General features: G+C 37.6%; 3 protein-coding genes across 3 annotated transcripts; 2 read left to right on the top strand and 1 right to left on the bottom strand.

Moving 5' to 3' along the window:
- Positions 1-1,053: 1,053 nt before the first annotated feature.
- On the top strand, positions 1,054-4,137 carry LOC103944174 (pentatricopeptide repeat-containing protein At5g04780, mitochondrial). The gene has a single exon (XM_009354593.2). It carries the CDS (start codon positions 1,232-1,234, stop codon positions 4,016-4,018), a length of 2,787 nt encoding a protein of 928 aa, XP_009352868.2. The 5' UTR covers positions 1,054-1,231; the 3' UTR covers positions 4,019-4,137.
- An 85-nt stretch (positions 4,138-4,222) lies between these two features.
- On the bottom strand, positions 4,223-7,659 carry LOC103944176 (MACPF domain-containing protein NSL1). The gene is made up of 7 exons (XM_048591147.1): positions 7,333-7,659; positions 6,600-6,838; positions 6,084-6,279; positions 5,849-5,929; positions 5,580-5,763; positions 5,339-5,505; positions 4,223-5,022 (listed from the first exon to the last, which is right to left on the bottom strand). Exons 1-7 carry the CDS (start codon positions 7,585-7,587, stop codon positions 4,336-4,338), a joined length of 1,809 nt encoding a protein of 602 aa, XP_048447104.1. The 5' UTR covers positions 7,588-7,659; the 3' UTR covers positions 4,223-4,335.
- Positions 7,660-15,466: 7,807 nt separating this feature from the next.
- On the top strand, positions 15,467-16,711 carry LOC103944178 (ethylene-responsive transcription factor 4). The gene has a single exon (XM_048591416.1). The coding sequence runs from the start codon at positions 15,582-15,584 to the stop codon at positions 16,386-16,388; it is 807 nt and encodes a 268-aa protein (XP_048447373.1). The 5' UTR covers positions 15,467-15,581; the 3' UTR covers positions 16,389-16,711.
- Positions 16,712-20,751: the final 4,040 nt, after the last annotated feature.

Raw genomic sequence — 20,751 nt, forward strand, 5'->3', positions numbered from 1 at the left:
GTAATTATTTAATCACTAATAATATATATGATCATGATCGTCTCCTTCTAATCATCCCTCTCATCAGATTTTTCAATCCTTTTATTGATTATTTTTAGTATTGTGTTTGCTGATCAATCTGTGTAGGGTTTTGTAATTCTCCCCATATTGTCGGAATTATTCTCCTCCTTCTTTCTTCCTTTTTCTGGACTGGAAATTGTTAATCTCTTATCTTCAAATGTACTAATTTAGTTGTTTTGTTTGTTTGTTTTCCAGTTTTCTGGGATTTGTTGGGTGGTAAACAAAGAAAGCTAATGCGTAAATTCACCAGACCAGACGCTAAATGTAGAGGCTCGAGATCCGACTGCAAATATGATAGAGTATTGCTCAAGCAGATTCTCTATTTAATAACTAGGTTTTAGTTTAGCGTCATGATCATTTTGCAAACAGCCAAATAATAAACGAAGGGGCCATCCTAGGCAAATCGTCTATTTAGATTATATTTTGTAAATTATATAACGTAATTGTTAACGTTGAATAAGTAAGTATTGATCAACGTACTTATTTTTTTTCGGTGTAGTTTGCAAATAGATGTAAAGTTTTGTGTGCTTAATTAACCATCTTGTAAAATTTGATCCAATTCCTACCTGCAAAGTTTGGAGTACGGTTGGAATGTACCTTAATCAAGTCATGATAAAATGGTCTTTTTGGTCCACCCCTTAAGAAACTTCTTAATTTGGTGGACCTTCATGATCATATGCTTATAGTGGATTAAACGAGCGAATTACTCAACTCATATGTGATTATGTTATAGTGAAATTTGGTGGACCTTCGTGACATTTTCATATTGTAGCCCAAACTTTCAACCAAACACAACAAAATTGTTTTCATAGGGGACAAACCAGCAGAGTCATCTCGACAATTCGTATTTTTAGAGGTTGCAAAGATTCATAGAGGCTTTTTAACTTCAACATCATTGTGTGTTTAGCAGCATTAAAATTTGAATTAAATGCCTCCGCCTAGCATCATGTGTGATTACCAATGCTAAGAATCGAACTCAAAACATTTCGTGTGGAATACAAGTTTAAATTTCGTCTCAACCACTGAGTCAGCCGTGATGGTTAAACAACAAACTTTCTTTGGATATAATAAGCGTGGGTTTTAAACGCTAACGTTACCGGGTGTTGAACGTTTACGGTGATCGCGCCAATGTATTTACACAAGGTGTAAAAATCCCAGAGAAAAATAGTCGATGATCAAATGGACCATGAAGCTTTGCTTCTTCTTCGATTCCCTCCAAAACCCTCTTCCCCAACGGCTTTACCTGCCATTTAAACCCATCCAAACCTCACTTCAATTCAGCACTGAGGCAAAAACCCTAAACCCTAATTTCACACCCACTTCTGTATCATACTCTAAGCTCTTGTCACAATGCACTGCTTCCAAATCTGTTGGTGTGGGCAGGGAAATCCATGCCCACGTGATCAGATTCGGATGTTCCGAAGACCCAAATCTTCGGAACCATCTGATCAATCTGTACGCGAAATGTCGGTTTTTCAGGCACGCCCGGAAACTGGTTGATGAAAGTCCTGAACCAGATTTGGTGTCTTGGTCTGCTTTGATATCTGGGTATGCCCAAAATGGGCTTGGTAAAGAAGCCCTTTCGGCGTTTCGTGAGATGCACTCGCTGGGTGTTAAGTGTAATGAGTTTACGTTTCCGAGTGTTCTTAAGGCGTGCTCTATTACTAAGGATTTGGGACTGGGGAAGCAGGTTCACGGGGTTGCGCTGCTTACAGGGTTTGAGTCCGATGAGTTTGTTGCGAATACTTTGGTGGTAATGTATGCGAAATGTGGTGAGTTTGGGGATTCTAGGAGGCTCTTTGATGCAATTCCAGAGCGGAATGTTGTTTCGTGGAATGCGTTGTTTTCTTGTTATGTGCAGAGTGATTTCCATGGAGAAGCAATGGATTTGTTTCAGGAAATGGTTCTGAGCGGAGTAAGACCTAATGAGTACAGTCTGTCTAGTATAATAAACGCGTGCACTGGGTTCGGGGATGGCAGTCAAGGAAGGAAAATTCATGGTTATATGATAAAGCTCGGATATGAATCTGACTCATTTTCAGCAAATGCACTTGTTGACATGTATGCCAAAGTCAAAAGTCTTGATGATGCAGTAACGGTATTTGAAAAAATCGAACAGCCCGATATTGTTTCCTGGAATGCTGTTATTGCTGGTTGTGTTCTTCACGAGTACCATGGTCGGGCTCTAAAATTTTTTATACAAATGAAAGGGTCAGGAATCCGTCCAAATATGTTCACATTATCGAGCGCACTTAAAGCCTGTGCCGGACTAGGGTTCAAGAAATTGGGTAGGCAGTTGCATTCTTTCTTGATAAAGATGGATATGGAATCAGATTCATTTGTCAATGTTGGACTGATAGATATGTATTGCAAGTGTGAGATGATGAGCAATGCAAGGGTTCTTTTCGATATGATGCCAAAGAAGGACATGATTGCATGGAATGCTGTGATCTCGGGACATTCGCAGAATGGGGAAGATATAGAAGCGGTATCCCTCTTTTCTGAAATGTATAAGGATGGGGTAGAATTTAACCAGACTACCTTATCTACAGTCCTCAAAGCCACGGCGAGCGTGCAGGCCATAGATGTTTGTGAACAAGTTCATGCACTTTCTGTCAAAACAGGTTTCGAATCTGATATGTATGTTATAAATAGCCTTCTCGATACATATGGAAAATGCGGCAAAGTACAAGACGCGGCAAAAATTTTTAAAGAATGCCCAATTGAGGACGTGGTGGCTTTTACATCGATGATCACAGCCTATTCACAATATGAACAAGGAGAAGAAGCTCTAAAACTCTACTTGCAAATGCTGGAGAGGGAAAACAAACCTGATTCATTTGTATGCAGTTCTCTTCTGAATGCCTGTGCAAATTTGTCTGCATACGAGCAAGGGAAACAGATCCACGTTCACATTCTCAAGTTTGGATTCATGTCTGATGCTTTTGCCGGGAACTCTCTTGTTAACATGTATGCAAAATGTGGAAGCATAGAAGATGCAGATTGTGCTTTCGCTGAGGTACCTGAGAGAGGAATTGTTTCATGGTCTGCAATGATTGGAGGACTCGCTCAACACGGGCATGGAAGAGAGGCCCTCAACTTATTCACTCAGATGCTCAAGGATGGCGTTCCCCCCAATCATATTACTTTAGTAAGTGTCCTCTGTGCGTGCAATCATGCAGGTTTGGTAACGGAAGCCAAAAAGTATTTTGAGTCCATGACAGAGTTGTTTGGAGTTGTGCCAAGGCAAGAGCATTATGCTTGCATGATTGATCTCCTTGGCAGAGCAGGGAAGATAAATGAGGCAATGGAGCTTGTCAAAACAATGCCATTTCAAGCGAACGCGTCTGTTTGGGGGGCACTTCTTGGTGCTGCGAGAATCCATAAAAATGTTGAGCTTGGCGAGCGCGCTGCTGAAATGCTCTTAGTTCTTGAGCCCGAGAAATCTGGTACTCATGTACTTCTTGCAAACATTTACGCATCAGCTGGCATGTGGGATAATGTGGCGAAAATGAGAAAACTTATGAAAGATGACCAGGTAAAGAAGGAACCTGGGATGAGTTGGATTGAGGTCAAAGACCAGGTACACACATTTATAGTAGGAGATAGAAACCATTCAAGAAGTGCTGAAATTTATGCGAAACTCGATGAGCTTTTCGACCTAATGTATAAAGCTGGCTATGTTCCAATGGTGGAGATGGACCTCCATGATGTGGAACAAAGTGAAAAGCAGCGGCTTCTGCGCTACCACAGCGAGAAGCTTGCAGTGGCTTTCGCGTTGATTGCCACTCCACGGGGAGCTCCCATTAGGGTGAAGAAGAATCTAAGAGTATGCGTGGACTGCCACACAGCACTCAAGTTCATCAGTAAAATAGTTTCCAGGGAGATTATTGTGAGGGACGTCAATAGATTCCATCATTTCAGAGATGGTTCTTGCTCTTGTAGGGATTATTGGTGACATAACTGCAAAGAATTTTTACTTCTTCCTTCGAATTCGAACCGAATTTTTGTACCATTCTATGTACTATTACAGTGTAATTTTAATAAATTAAGAGTTGGCTCTTTTCTGTTTTTGAATAAGGAGATTGTTCTTACACAGCTTTAGAACTAATTAGTTTCCATAATCTAAAGGCGTTCAAAGTATGGACGCTAGGAGGAGAACTTCCATGTAACGAGGATGTCACTGCGGCAGGACCTCAACCCGATTTTAAGAATGGATAATGTACATGGTATAACATTTACAACAAAAGTATAGTGTTTCGTAACTCTGATTTCTTAATTCATAGAATCCTCCAGCATTATTGTCAACAATGAATACTTCACCTTCACCGAGATTCGGCCTCCATCTACACAAAGCTTGGCTCCGGTGACCACCCAATATCCTGGCGAGTCCTCAGGACCTCTCAACATTTCCTTGGTATCTACAAACGTCGCCATTTTTGGTGCCTTGCTTGGTAAAGGTGGCCCTGCAGGGTAAACTGCTGAATTCAAATCCACTTTTGTTGGTGTCACAGGTGGATTCAATGCCGAACTAAACCTTGTGCTGATCAAGGTTGAGATGAATCCTGATTTTCGAGAAGTTGTCGAGGGTCCTTCCCACTCTGATCTGCGGATTTTTGCAGATGCCACCGTTGAAAATCCAAGCCTCAAGAACAAAACTTTCCTCATTCCGATGGCCTTGGCTTCAAACCAGGCCTTCGTCACAATTGATGCAGAGTCATCAATACAGGCCCCGTTGTACTCTACTGGGGCAGTGCATACATGTGAAAATATGCTCCACTTGACAGGTTCAAAGTAGCCTCGTTCCTCTGGCTCGTGAATGGGCTCGTAACTGTGATCGTATGAGAGTTGGAGAGTATCGGGAAGAGTTGCAAGGTGCTGGAGATGGATTGCCAGATGGTCACTTTTCTTACCTTCAAGATACAAACGCATTCCTGTCACCGGTCGATTTCCAGTATCAACCTGAAAATTGTAAAATTACAAACCACAATCCAAAGATGAACTAGTGTATGTAATAATATGCTTGAGTAATGGAATCGATGAAAATGTGAACAATAAAAAAGCAGCTGCACAAAGACATTTCATTTTCTGAAAATTGAGCCAAAGAATAGCACATCTTTTCAACTCATTGACACAACAATTTTTCAGTTTTAAGGAATTTCTTAACAGTCCATCGCTTGATAAAACATATGCAATGGAAGTCTTCAAGGGACAAGGAATTCCCAACATGCTATCAACAACTAATATGTCAAAATGTTTTACATCACAAGGTATTTACCTTCAAAGTGTTAACATATAGCTTTGGGCCCATAAAGGTGAATTGAAGTGATGGGGATACTTGTTTTCTGCGCCTGAGACCGAGAGGCAGATCACCATACACTGGAGCCCATTGACGTGGTAACTGATATTCCAAAAATTGTTGGAGTTCCTCTACCGGTGGTTTGTCTGCAAGGTTTATCATAGAATTATGAGTGCATTCAGACTTTATGAAAAGTAATTTAGCCAACTGGGATACGCACATCTAAGGTAGAGATTCACTGCATGGCTTAGAAATCCAATTCCTTGGACACCACACAACAGAGAGGTTATGGGCACAAAGGACATCGATATGACATTAGGTGACTGTGATACGGTTGAAAGCCACTGGTTATGACTTTGATCGATATCAACACCTCCCCTTCGAACACAGACAGTAACTATACCCTGCATTAAATAAACAACATCGATATCTTCATCCATCCAATGCAGGTTGATTGCTTCACATTAAAATGGACACCAAAATGCTTACATCATTCATTTGTGTGACAGTAGGTTGCCTTACTGGGGCCGCATACGTTCTACGAACCTCCCAGGGCATAGAGTCATCATCCTGAAACAAAGAGCACAAACATTAAAGTAAAAGTAAGTTACCTCGTCAATTTCCACAACTTCCATTTTCATAATTTTGTATCAAGATAAAACATAAGCGCATAAAAATTCTAAGAAAAAAGAGGCAAGGTTATACAATTAAAAATTCTGCTTACCTTGGTTTTTCCTGATAAACCATCGGACTCTGATCCAGTTGCATCTTCAGAAAATTTCTCGTCAGCTAATTGCTTTAACAATTTCTGCACTTCTGTGGGTTGAATGTTTGAATTTTGTAACTGCTTCATGTGAACTATATCCTTTCCACCCATTTTCACCCCAACAACAATATGAGTGCCGTATTTATCAATGAACCTGGAATTCAAAATATTAAACATCAACTCACAGTGGCACAAAACAGTTGTATCCTTAGCTGGAAAATCTAGATAAATAACCGTCCAGAAAGAGAAACAATATTCATTCCGGTTTTAATTCCTCTATATTATCATCTCTGATATGCAGAGCTATATCCACGCTCGGGTGCTTATTGCAATAAATTACACTGCATCCATAAACTCCTTTGTAATATAGTTTCAAGTGTCTAACTCAACGAAACTGTTGTGCGCATTCAACAACGGAAGAAAATGTTGAAGAACATTAATACGCAAAATTCAAAGTATTGAGCTATCTCTTACTCAGCAAGGGCAGCAGGGTCCCATGTAGAAGGCACTTCCTGTATCACATGCTTGGATAGTTTTAGATGGGATCTTTCTAACTCAATGTTATACAGAGTTATCAACCAACCATCAAAAGCAAGAGCTTTTGTCGGAGCTGCATCCTTCTGCCAGCAGCCAGTGAAGTTAAACATAGTATTAAACAGACCAGACGGAATTTTGCCCGATAGAGACACTTCCTTGTTGTATTGCTCTGACATCTGGAAATACAAACAATGCAGATACTGTTAAGAGTTAAACAAACAATGCAGATACTGTTAAGAGTTAAACAAACAATCACCAGAGTCCCGTTAATCGACTCGAGTAAGAAGTAAGGTACCAGCAATGTCTGATGGATCAAAACAGAACACTATCTGAACGATCCAATACAAAAATGTGTCTGAGGATATGAATTGAAATTTCAAATTTGAGTTTATACGATTCAATTTCTACCACAATTAATTCAAAATTTCCCAACACCATGATAATTAACATGAAAGACAAGTCCATAAATAGTAATATTAAACAAAATCCACTTCAACAAATGCCATTTCAAACTTGTAATATAAAAATAAAAAACTAAAAAATCGGATTTCTCCAATTCTTCCATCACCATCCAGTCAAAGAAACAACTGCAATCAAAACCCAGAAACCAATTCGCGCCAAAAAAACAAAAAGCTAATGAATTTCATTTCCCAAGAAGAAAATAACATACCTGATTAAACGAAACGACGTCGGAGCGGAACCTGGTGCGCTCGCCTTTATCGCACCTGATGGAGGTGGAGACGTGGGGCACGACGGGACCACCAGGGACGACGAGGTCGCGGGTCCGGGTCGAGTCCAGCTCGATGAGCATAGACTTGCACGCGGTGAGCCGGATATCGTTGCAGAGATTGTACCCGGACCCGATCACCGCGACGGCATTCTGGGCAGCTGATTGGGGGTCGAGGCGAGACCCATTGAGAGCCATCGATTTGGGAACGAACCCAACCGGAAGGCGAATAAGTGGCTGGAGAGAGAGGGGTTGAGGTTTGGGGAGTGTTGAAGGGTTTTGATAGATTGGGGCGACGACCCATTGGAGTCTCCGGTTTTGAGGATTCAACTATGAGAGAGAGAGAGAGAGAGAGAGAGAGAGAGACTACAAAGTTGAATTCTTTGTTTAATCTTTAAATTAAATTAGAGAGAGAGAGAGACTACAAAGTTGAATTCTTTGTTTAATCTTTAAATTAAATTAAATTAAATTAAGTTTAACAACTAATTAATCAAAAAGTTGGAATATTTGTTTTGGTTATAAAAAAACTCATACATTTATAACGAAAAATTACATTTTTACACTAAAATATTAATAAAAAAATTATATTTTTATAGTAAAAAATCAATCTTCATACCATTCTTTTTACTTTTTATTTTATTCTTATTATTAAAATTCAAAATTTACGAACATTTTTAATTAATTTTCTTTAGTTTAAATGCGTTGATTGATGAAAGCGACTCACCTTCTTCGATGAATTTAGTGACGAAGGCCTGGATATTGAACTGGGAGGACTCCCCTGAAAGACGTAAAGTGGGAACGCAGAGACTTGGAAGGCGGCTGGAGCTGGCGGCTTCTTCCTCTTCTTTTCCCGCCACGCGTCAACGTCTCTGCCGTCATGCATTGTTTTACCTTTTTGTCCTTCCTTCCGTGTTTCCCATGAGATATTTATTTATTGTTGACCAAGACAAATGAGTTGTTTGTTTACTGAAATTGGGCTTCACTTTAATATTTGCGGTGCGTTTGGAGGCAAAGTACTAAACACCTATAAAGGCCCAACCAACCCTAAATATGTTTCAATTTTCACCATCAATTTTCATATCAATCCTTGATTTTCGGACATATCAACGAAAATATCGACAATTTTTTTTGAACCATCGATATTATATATACTAAGTGGAGGAGAGTGGGTTTAGTCGCACAATAGGCTAGCAATTATGTGGTTCAAATTCGTCTTTGGTGAAAATCAAATATAAAACCTCTCACTTCCAATGAAAATGAATATCAACAGATTGTAGTACTAAGTAAGTATATCTTCACCAAAAAATAGTAATAAATAAAGTAAGTAAGAATTGGTGGATGTTTTAAAAAATGATGCCAACTACACACACTACTAAAGTAAGAACTGGTCAAGTCAATGGTTTCCCATTATTTTCTTGAGGAATGAATGCATGGTCTTTATGGGTTTGAGCTATTAAGTGCAAGTGGGAACGCCAATACACAGGTGACAACAACTTCTCACTCGGTTTCCTCCCACTGGAACTTTTTGTTAACTCGTCATTAACTCATTGATTATCTCTAATTCCACCAGTAACTCTCTTTTTTTTTTCTTTCTTTTTTTCTTTTTTTAAGGGACTAACTAGTAGTTTCATCGTGCAGTTCATTTTTTTAAGAGTTGAAAAAACTCACAAAGACATTTCACTTTTTACTGATACGTGTGATTTATCGTCGCATTAACTCACACTATTTTGTTGTTAAACATGTATTGAATTGGACGGGGTTAATTTTGACCAAGCAAGGAATATCAAGAGGAAGAAAGTCCAAACCAAGCTAGGCTCCAAAAGCGTTACATGCACATAATTAACACATTGAAAAATTCATGGAGACATGATAGTCAATACCACCACCACCACATACTAAACACACTCGCTTTCATACTGACATTTCACACTTCGACAACCCCCCCTTCGTTTAATTATGACGTGTGATATCCACACACCTCATTTTACTTTTCATATATCTTTTTAATTTTCGACCGTCGGATTAGATGAATTGAAAAAGATCAATGGACATAAATTATCAAGAGATGCGTGAGAAGTAAAATAGGGTGTATGGATAGCACACCCCTTAATTAGTTGTCTCCTTTTTTGTATGATATTCATCTACTTGCCATCAAAAGCAAAACCCAAACTCCTCTAGCTACCACCACCACCACACCACATGTCATCATCCACTCAAACTAACAATGGAAACAATTCAAGGTGGGAGGGGATCCTGATGCCGTTACGTGATTACTAGATTATTTTAGTTTCCGTGTGATAACAACCATGTATGATGAGTTTATGTTTTTATGAAAATTTTGAGACATATAAAGAACTCTCTAACCAAATAACACAAGTGATATTATATAACTGAACTAATAACGCTACGTGATTGTGTCACATTACACTAAGAATATGTTGTCCCAGAGATAGAGAAGCATAGCCCCAACTCTAGTGTGACAGCTTCCTATCACTTCACTTTGTGCCTTGGTCATCAAATAAAATTAAGTTTCATTTTTTTAAAGAAAAGTACGATATTTCATTTATTGAAAAAGGGCATTACAAATACATATCATGAAGAACTCGGTCTCAAAACGGTCATTTCAAAGTAGATCTAAAGCTATTACAATAAAGCATCACCAATCACAAGCAATAAGTAGATATCAATCACTAGTATGCGCTCATCAAGAACCACTAGATTATACAGACTAATAAAATCGTTAAACCTCGTGTTACACGAAGATCATGCAAGAACAAAAATGTATCATTGTCTAATTCCATAACACCAGGTGGAGTAGATTCAATGAATCAAACAACTCCATCCTTCACACAAGATCCAAAAGAGATGCAACACAACAAAACAAAAATTAAAATGAAGCAACTCTCCTACAGAGAGCAATCAAACTAGAATCTCTCATAACGAGAGAAATCAAAACCAAACTCTAAGGCAATTATTGGAAATTATTAAATAGTAACAACATAAAAGGATAAAATCATGTCGCCCCACATCCTCCGGCCATCTAACCACCAGATCATTGGACCGCCTAAACTTGATCTCAACGCCATCCGACATCTTCCATGGCTTATGGTTTCAACCTCATATCGAAGATGATAACTGGATTCAAAACTGTATATTCACTGTGTGCGTGGACCAAAATTCGATGATTAGCACGACGACAACTCTACAACAAAACAAAAAAATAAAAAAGGAAAAAGAAAAGACATTAATAATGATTGTCTAGAAGATTGATTACCCCCAAAACCAAAGGCAGTGTCCCGCGGCAGAAAATATTTTCTTTGTTTACGGCTAGGGTTGATAATTAAACCAATATTAACGTGCTTCGCATTTAAACTTCTCAACAAAAACAAGAGGCCACGTATTAGGCATGTGTTCCACGAATAATGATTGATTCGTGATGTTTCCACCCCAAATCTACACATAATAATAATCCCCTTAAATTATAAGAAAAATTAATAAAAATTGTTTGAAAATTTTGAATTTTAACGATAATGATAAAATAAATAATAAAATGAATAGTATCATAATTGATTTTTTATTGTAAAAACGTGATTTTTCGTTAAAATAAACAATACCGAATGTTTTTTGTTAAAATTTCATAAACTATATGCTTTATTTATTTTTAATAATATAATTCAGAAGATATCATGCACACAGATCAAATAAAATCCAATCAATCTGGAAGCTTGATATTTGGTTTGTGGGGTCCCCATCTCCGGCAGCCAAACTATGGAGTGGTTGGGATACTGTGTGTATCTTCTGGTGGTGGTTCCAGGAAACATATAAAATAAGTTTTATATGACCTGCTGGGATTTTATGTTTTTTGGTTTTTCTTTTGTTGACGGTGGAGGGTAAGGTGGTGGTTTCTTACTTGTTTCCCAAGTCCAACCATACAAAAAATAAATAAGAAATTAAATTGGGAAATTAAACAATATACTACAAGAGAGTTTTAAACTGTCGGTTGGGCAAACAACTTGACATTGTGTTCTAAATTCATAGTGATTGTGTCTCTTGTTCTTCGAATTGCTTATTTTAATTTTTAATGTTTCATTTGAGTTAGGGTATTAGAACGACGAAATGTGTTCCATCATGAGTTTCAGTTCCCTCAAACCGCTGAGTGCGATGAAGCGTAGATTGTAGTTTGATTATTCAGCTATCTCGCGTAATCTGACTCACTTAAACCTTATTTGCCTGTGGTGGTGTCTCTTATAGCTTGTGCCTATTATCTTCAAGAACAAAGAAAATGAAAGTAATATTTAGTAACTCAAATTTATTTCAGAAGACAAGTTCTCGACCGATGCAAGATCTCTTGGAGACTCAGAACTATTTTGAGTACGTTAAAATGGTTGGCAACCTCTTTGGATTCTATTTTTAATGGCGACATAGTTATATAAAAGCCAACTTCATAGTTGATCCTATTACATCCATTGGTCGCAATGTTGACAATGTTTGTAGTTAGGATAACGCACTTCCTAATAAAACATGATGAGCGTTTTTATTTCCTAGAAAAAGAAAAACAAAGGGGTTGTTTTCTCAATTTATTGGTCCACAGAAAAATTGTGGCTGTGACTAAAACTCATAGAGTCGGCATCATTTTCTTCACAGTCATCATGTTTCAAGCTTTAAGCTAGAGATGGCTGTAATGCACATCATATGAAAGAGACAATCAGACAACGTAATTGGTCCAAACATGACACCTACACCCCTACACTCACACAGACAAAGAATGAGGAGCCAAAAACACAAGTTTTATGTAGAGGGACCATGATAATTTAAATTCGAAATACCTTGTTTGGGAAATAATTTCCAGACACTGTTTCAACACAATCTGTTCGCTTTCATTTTTCATTATACTAATACTTAATCAATTCAAAGGCGAAATATAATCAACTTGAATTCGGGACAGCTGTTCGAAATCTTTGTGAAAGACTGGATTTGTTATCTCATATTTTTTTTTTTGTGAAAAATACCAATTGAAGCATAGGGTTTTTTCAAAAAAAAAAAAAAAAAACCTAACGAAAAGTCTAAAAAAAAACTTTAGTTTTAATAAAAAAATGACAAATAAAAGTGTAGTGAATAGTATATAGGGCTCAAAACGTGGCTTTTTGTTAAAAGTGAACAGTACCGGAAGTATTTCGTTAAAACTCCCAATTAACAAGGAGTTGGGTCAACTATTCAATCAAGTGAAGTTGAGAGTTTCCCATCTATTCTCGAGAAACAAGTGGCTATGCAAATCGGTACTCAATTTCATATGCGGCAATTCCGCCAAGATCTCTTCTTTAGTTGGGAGAAGAATCTGCACGAATCGGACTTTTTGAGAAAACATATCGAGAGAGAATTGTTTAAATAATGTGTGGTCGTTAAACAAGGATATATTTTAACTAAAAGGCGATTTTTGTTTATTATATATTTTGTTTAAAGCTCATAAGTCATAATCAAATTCTACTAGCATTCATAATAAATGCATAATCCTAGCACGAATCATGCATGAATACTACGTATTACTTGATAAGGAAGCAACCACCATACCCTAACTATATTTTGATTACGAACGAATGCGTGACCGTGATTGAAATGGATGTTTCTTATACATTGAAACTCAACAAATAATGCATATCCTGAAGAACTCGGCCCTAAAAGGGTGTTAAGAAACTTGATTTAAAAAGATTACAATAAAGCATTACCAATCGTAAAATGATGAGTAGATGTCAAGCAATCGTCAAGGCTCATCAGAAAAACCGCAAGATTATACAGACCAATTAAAACTATTAAACCTCGTGTTATACAAAGATTATGTGAGAACAAAAAAATATCAAACCATATATTGGGACAAGGAGTACGATGCCCGTGAGTCTAATTGCATCACATGATCACCGCCATGATCTCAGCACACCAAGTGAAGTGGATCCAAAAAAATGAAATAGCTACACTCAGACCAAGTGAAGTATATATTCATTAATGAAGAAGATTTTCTCAAAAGAACGACACTCAAACACACTCGTTAATTTTTCAATGAAGAGTTATCATCAACTACATTTTCATTTGGCTCACATTAAGGGACGATCCTTTATAGTTCGTTTTTAAAACTCTTGCCAAGAGTGGATAGGGCAATTAATTTTTTTTAAAGCTAATGAAAGATTTTTTGATGTGTCGAAAACACAATCTGGCTCACCAAATGCATCATAGAAGTGGTTAGATACTTCAAAAAAAATATTTTCAACCATTTATATTATGATATTTTGTGTATCAGACTATGTTCTTAGCATATTAAAAAATTTCTCTAATGAGACATCTAAATTCAAAAGCTCCAAATTATTAGCACTCTGAAATTATTATTTATTTACCTATCTATCTTTTTTTTTTTTTCACTTGAAATGAATCATGTAGAACTTATTTTTCAAATGGTAATAACAACTCCATATATAATTTATAAAAAAACAAAACAACGTACAATTAATTAAATATTATATAATTGTGCACTTATGTTCTGCTATATGGTATATACTAAATGAATGAAGCGTTAAATGCCCAGCTAAAAATCCATAGCCAAGAATTACGTTGTGTATTGTGCACCAATGAAAAAAAAAATCCTAAAAAATGAGAATGTAAAAGGGGTTATATGGGATTTAAAACAAATTTACTTATTTTCCTTATTAAGGAAAATATAAAACGAAATAGAGAGTAAATTAGCTCCCATTTACGAGCTTTTGCTAAAATCAGCCCATTGACCGGACAGCGCAGCACGGTGACGAAACGCGGGGATGGAAAGACAGTAAATATATTTGCGCGTATGGCCCACGATTACATATGGAGCGTGGGGAGGAGAGCTGTCGGATAAAAACAATACTGCTGTCAGAAACCACTCCCATCTGTTGTAAGAAACGCTGGGCGGGTCTGGTTGCGTGATTGTCCTCCGCTTCCACTGAACACGCGTAAGAAATGGACACGTGTTGGAGCGGGAATGGGCGAGAGGCGGCGCTTGTTTCGTCCAAGCGCGCGAGCGGTTCAAGGGGAGGGTAAAAGCGTGGGCCCAATTGAAGGAAAGGCAGGCTCTTGCCTTAATTAATTTAAAATTTGAAAAATAAAAGGGGAAGTAAAAAAGTGAAAAATAATCCTATTCACTCGGCGTGATGGCAGTTTCTGCCGACAACTTGTTCAACCGGCTAATGCTGCCCAAGCATGTTGACTTGGGCAACGATGGGGTTTTTGCTCTGATGTACTCTTTTGTCGGTCTACGTGCTGGTTTGGGAAGTGTATTTTTATGATCGAAAACGATTTCAATCGTTTAAAAGCACTAATCAATATTTTTAATCGTGTTTTTGTTAAATTATAGATTAATAGCTGATGAGCGTAGGAGTTATAAAAAATAAATATATTATTTGATAGCAGGTTAACTATTTTAACTTTGTTAAATCACATATACATTATTTCTTTATTTGTGCAATTATGATTTGCGTAACGTTCATGTCTGAAAAATTTACCCATTCATAGTTTTCATAGACTTCTAATTTTTATTCATGAATCTAAAGTTATAAACTAAACACTAGCGTCTAAGGGAAAAAAAAGTGCAAGTGATATCCTTCTATTGCAACTCTCGATTTTGAATAATAATTTATATAGCACAGATACATTACTATAGTAATATTTCGATCTAATAAAGTAAATAATTACAATAATATTTTAATTAAATATCATTGACAGAAAACGTAGTCTTGGCTCAACAAATAAATGGCGAGTGGAAATGATGCTGGGAGTGGAGCGTGGGAGATGGGAGGAAGGAGCACAGCACGCAATCAGAGAGAGTGCATCCGCAGCCGTTAGATAATGATAAAAATGATGGGTGTGCTGTGATATCTCGACAACCCACATGCCACGTAATACGGGAACCAAAATTGTACAATTACTAAATTGCCACCACTGGAGAGCCGCCCCTAACCCCATCTCAGTCAAATCGCTTGTTGACTGTGCGCCTCTCTCTCCTCACTCTTTCTCTCTCTTCATTTGCTCGCTCATCCCCTCTATATATAACCACAGCCTGCCCTCCCATACTCCTCCATTGCCATCTCCACACCCATATTTTCTCACATATTTTCACTGCAACCATACACTCTGACCATCCAAACACTACAAACAAAAATCGCCACCGTTCAGTTATGGCGCCGAGAGAGAAGACGGCGACCGCCGTTAGGGTGAACGGTAACGGAAACGTGAAGGAGGTGCATTTTAGAGGCGTGAGGAAGAGGCCGTGGGGAAGGTACGCCGCCGAGATCAGAGATCCCGGCAAGAAGAGCCGGGTCTGGCTCGGAACCTTCGACACGGCGGAGGAAGCCGCCCGGGCCTACGACAACGCCGCCAGAGATTTCCGCGGTGCCAAGGCCAAGACAAACTTCCCTCTCCTTTCGGAAAATGTTAGCCTGAATATTACAAATAATAATAATAATAATAATAATATAAATATTAATAATAAAATTAGTGGCGGAAGCAACAATCAAAGCCCGAGCCAGAGCAGCACGGTGGAGTCCTCCAGCCGTGAGCCGCCGGCTCTGATGGTCGATTCCTCGCCGTTTGATCTAAATCTCGCTCACGGTGTTAGCTCCGGAGGATTCAGCCCCGCGCCGATGAGGTTCCCCTTCCAGCACCACCAGGTTCCGGGAATCGGACCTGTCATCCGAGTCCCGGCTTCCTCCGCGGCAGCCGCGAATCACATGCTCTATTTCGACTCGGTGTTCAGAGCCGGCATGTTGAAGAACCACCAAATTCATCAACGGCTGAGATTCGATCACCACAACTTCCACCAGCATGATTTCCAAGCCGCTGGTGGTGGTAGTTTCGCCGGTGGGGCCCAGAGCGACTCGGACTCGTCCTCGGTGGTCGATCTGAACCAGAACGATCTGCCTCGCGGCGGCGGCGGAGGCGGAGGGTTCGATCTCAACCTCCCTCCTCCACCGGAACTCGCCTGATTTTGTTTTTGGAGAAGAGCCCGGCGGCCGGCTGAGTTAATAGGAAATCTTCAATTTCAGTTTTTTGTTCTTTCTAATTTTAGTTTTATAATTTACGAATTTCTAAGATAGAAAAAGAAAAAAAAAAATACGCTGAGAGCAACCAATTAAAGAAGCTCCATGTGAATACGTAGCTGATCGGATCATCATCCTTTTTTTTTGCAGCAGCGAAACTCCACCGTGTTTCAATCTGTTGTTCGGAATTAGACACCCCTTGTTTTTTCAATGTCAATTTTCAGTTGTAATCTCCCGTTTCAGCAATAATTATTTTCCCCTAAATGTAACCAAACTGATCATTTCTTTTTATTTAGTTTAATCATTAAAATTGTTTCCGTTGTTCTTTGACTACAATATTATTGATCCAGCGATGTAACGCTCTTGATCGTTTTTCCGATGTTAGATGTAACGCTTTCGATCTTTTCTCGATAAATCTTGTATTTTGGTTTTCGGATCAATCTTGTCCCCTTGCCCGCTCGGAAGGTTTGTTACTTTTATCATGCGTACTTTTAAGATCTGTGAAGATTTTTGTTTTCAACCGTTTTTTTTATTGTTCAAGAATAATGTAAAAAAAACTATGGAAAAGTTTTGAAATTTTTGAGATTTAAAGATGAGGACAAAATAAATGATAAAATGAATAGTATATTTTAGTGTAAAAATATGATTTTTTGTTAAAGTAAACAGTACTAAGAATTTTTCATTAAAGTTCTCTATAAAGTAAGAAGAAAGTAGCACAAAATTTGTTGATATGTGTGGGATGTGTGTGTGTTAAAATGTGAATTACTTAAATATTAAGATTTTACACCATTTATATAAAAATCCGTAATGTACTACCCGTATTCCGTCACAATGAAAATTTTCTGTACCATATGTGTCCTAACTGGCTGCCGCGTGGCAGGGTCTGTCCCAAGCGTCGGCGGCCCTTACTGCACTCAAACGAGTGAAAACCGAGTCGTTTTAACTCTCTATAATTACGCTTTTGTCCCCTACCTTCTGAATATTTTGAGAAATATTCGGATTAAAGAGAAAATAAATGATTAGGCGCCTAGGGATGGTTAGAGGTTGGGCGCGTAAAGAGTGGCAGCCGGTTTTGGAGGGTACTTCGGACCGAAAGTTAATTCCACGTTGACCGGGTAAGCTCTCGAGATTCGAGTCGGGATTGCACGTGACATACGGCCGTCCGATCTCACGTACCTATTTAATTTTTTTTTTTTGCCGAAAAATAAATAATTAGCAACGCGAAACAGGTGGGAGGAAACAGACAAAGGCGGCCCCCACGTGGTGGCGGGCGCTGCGGGTGAAAGTGGGAAAGCGCGGCTGCCGCTTTTAGTGGAGCCCACCGCCCTTTTTGCTGAAGAATATTTTGTGCACCCCTCCATTCTGTTTCTTGATTCCATTGGCTTCCAGATTACGAAAAGATAATCGACAAAAAATAATCGGTCAATGCTTCAAACCATTCTCGGTCAAAATTCTATATAAAAAAGTTAATTTTGTTTAAAATATTTTTTTTCCCACAGCTCTATTAATCTATTTGTTCTTGTTTTATTTGTTTGCTCGATTCATACGTTAAAACTATGTTAAATTGAAGATCAAATCTTATGCACCCTAAATGGTTGTGATTTCATTATAACCTTAATTACTGTTTGCACGTATTAAGTGTATGACAATAAAGTTAAAAAATTTAACTTAATAAGATTATGATTGATGCCACATAGAAGTTATAGTCATTTTGTGTTCACAATGTTTGATCTTGTTAAACTATGCCTGAAATTGTTACTAATTTTTTGTATTTTTGTCCAATGGCATGGACTAATAATAACGAAACATTGTATTCTCAACCTTAAAACGGAGTGATGTTTTGACGTTGTAATACATAATCTAGTTGTATTTTTTTTAATGAGTAAAAAATCTTAAATTCGGTATCTGTAAATAGTTAGTTATGTACTAAAATGTAATGACATATCTCATTGAGAAAGACATGACCAGCCGACCTAAATATTTATCTTATCCAACATTAAACATTGTTTTGAAATGTATTAAAATACACAAGCTATAGATTAGGGTAGAGTAGGGTGGTTCAATGCATGGATTTCGAGATATGTGCATATTGGAGTGTTAGATTATTGAGATAATTCTGGATTACTTTCGCATGCGTGTATTTAAATTAATCAATAAGATCATGGCACAAATGATTTTTAATTCAAATGGATTAAGATTTACGATAATTAATGGTAGCAATGTAGGAGGAACAAGAATTAAGGAAATATTAAATATTAAATAAATAAATAAAAAATATATATATACTTATATACGAGAAAGTAATGGAGTACGGCGCTGAGAAGCCGAGAGATCGGGTGACGTGTCGGGAAGGGACAGACAGTTAGTCCGGCGGGTCGGCGTGTTTTAGTTCAAAGCTGTTTACCGCGTGTGGGACCCGCGGTTTTGTCCCGCCAACAAAGAGAGAGACTGCAACGTCTCGCGATGCGCCACGTTTTGCCTCATGGAGAAATGAAAACGACAAAAATGAAAATAAATAAAAAATTAAAGAAAATAAAAGTAACCGTCATGGCATTAAATAAATAAATAAAATAAAAGGATAAAGGTGTGGGCTGCTGCTGCCGCCTTTTTCTCCATGGTGGACTTTGTTGCCTCTGAGATGACAACTGCCCTCTCACTCTCTTATCTCTTCTCAATCTCAAATAAAGTTTTCGGTGTGCTTGAAATACGGTGACATAATGTTGGTGTCTTACTTGAATTATGGTCCGAAATGTTTATTAAGGTTTTACAAGGCCGGTTATAGAGTCGGATGCCAAGGACTGAACTGGCAAGATTAATCGAAGAATGAGGTTTGGTGTGATTTTTTTTTTTGATACTTTTGTTGAAGATATAAACTTATCAATTAGAATTTAATAAATTCCACATTTCGACAAAAAGAAAATAATATTACATAAAGTAGTGATACCACTTGTTTTAATTTCTATCACGTAGAAAAATTTGGCAACAAGCTCGGATAATTTCGGAGTGCATTTTGACAATGAAATTTTACAATGAAAAGGCAAGTTAAGTAAAAAAATGTAAGTTATGAGCAAGGGTTTTTCAAGTTTGAACACTTAATTATGACTTATGACTGATTTATTACATGGCTTGACGGAATCTCTCTTGCACCGTTTAATTTATTAAGTAAATATCATCCTGTAATACACTAGTCGTTGTAATTAAAAATTTCGAACAAGATTAAAGCCATCGAACACGGTAAAATATTTTGCGTCACACGGAAGAATAAGGTGACTGCACATGCACATGAGAGTTGCGTTGGTACGTACGCTTTGGTGTTTGGAGAATCAAACAAGACTCTTTCCCGCACTCTTACGTATGCCTATTGGGGGCCAACCCTACCTGTGAAACTGGAACCCCCTTTTCTCCATTTCCCACAAAAATTATCCATTATTAACCTCAAGGTCCTCCTCGACGAGAAATTTTTTATTGTGTTTAAAATACGAGTGGTATATTACGTGTTTTTTTGTAAGTGGATGATAGTTTTATTTTTCAAGTTTTAATTTTTTTTAATATAAATATCTCATCACTTATATAGTGACCCGTAATGTACCATCTTATGTTTCATACAGGCTAAAAAATCTTTCCTCCTTGACTGCAACTTAGCTAAAGGTCCAAAAGCCGAAAAAAGGCCTGGTTTGTCTAAAAAATTATCTTCAACCAATGACTGGGCTATAATTCTATGGAGCCCACCAAGTCATTATTTGGCCAAATGTAGCCCCCTTATTGACCTTTTTTGCGCTCAACTCTTTAAATAATTGATTCAAATTTAACGGTTATATTTAAAAATATTCAACGGTAGTTTAATTAAATTAACTGATAAATTTAAATTATAAACTTTAAAACTAATATATTAATGAGGGGCTATATTTAGCCCCTTATGTTGGAGATGGTATATAAGTATGATTTGATATTGTTTATTTAAAAACAATTTTTTACAGGGCTATAATTTTAGACGGATCTATGTTTACCCTTTCGATTGAAGATGAACTTATTAGCTGGATTTTGAATTGAAGTCTACCTTCTATTTTAAGTTTGCATTTGCCACACAACACGTTATTGACATTGTCAATGTCATTCGTATAATAGCTTTAATATTGTTGAATGGTTATTGATTTGGATAACTATTTTTGGGAGTTTAGGGTTTAGACTTCGTTGTCAATAATTTGTTTAGCAACTAATGCGACTATTTGAAGTCCTTTTACGTACATTAATTAATTGTATGAACGCACTGTCGTTGAAGTGAATCATATTCACTTGTCATTCTTTTTTT

This window comes from the organism of the source record quoted next, unplaced genomic scaffold, assembly GCF_019419815.1.
Source record: "Pyrus x bretschneideri cultivar Hongxiangsu unplaced genomic scaffold, Pyrus_bretschneideri_v1 Contig33, whole genome shotgun sequence".
NCBI lineage: Eukaryota > Viridiplantae > Streptophyta > Magnoliopsida > Rosales > Rosaceae > Pyrus > Pyrus x bretschneideri.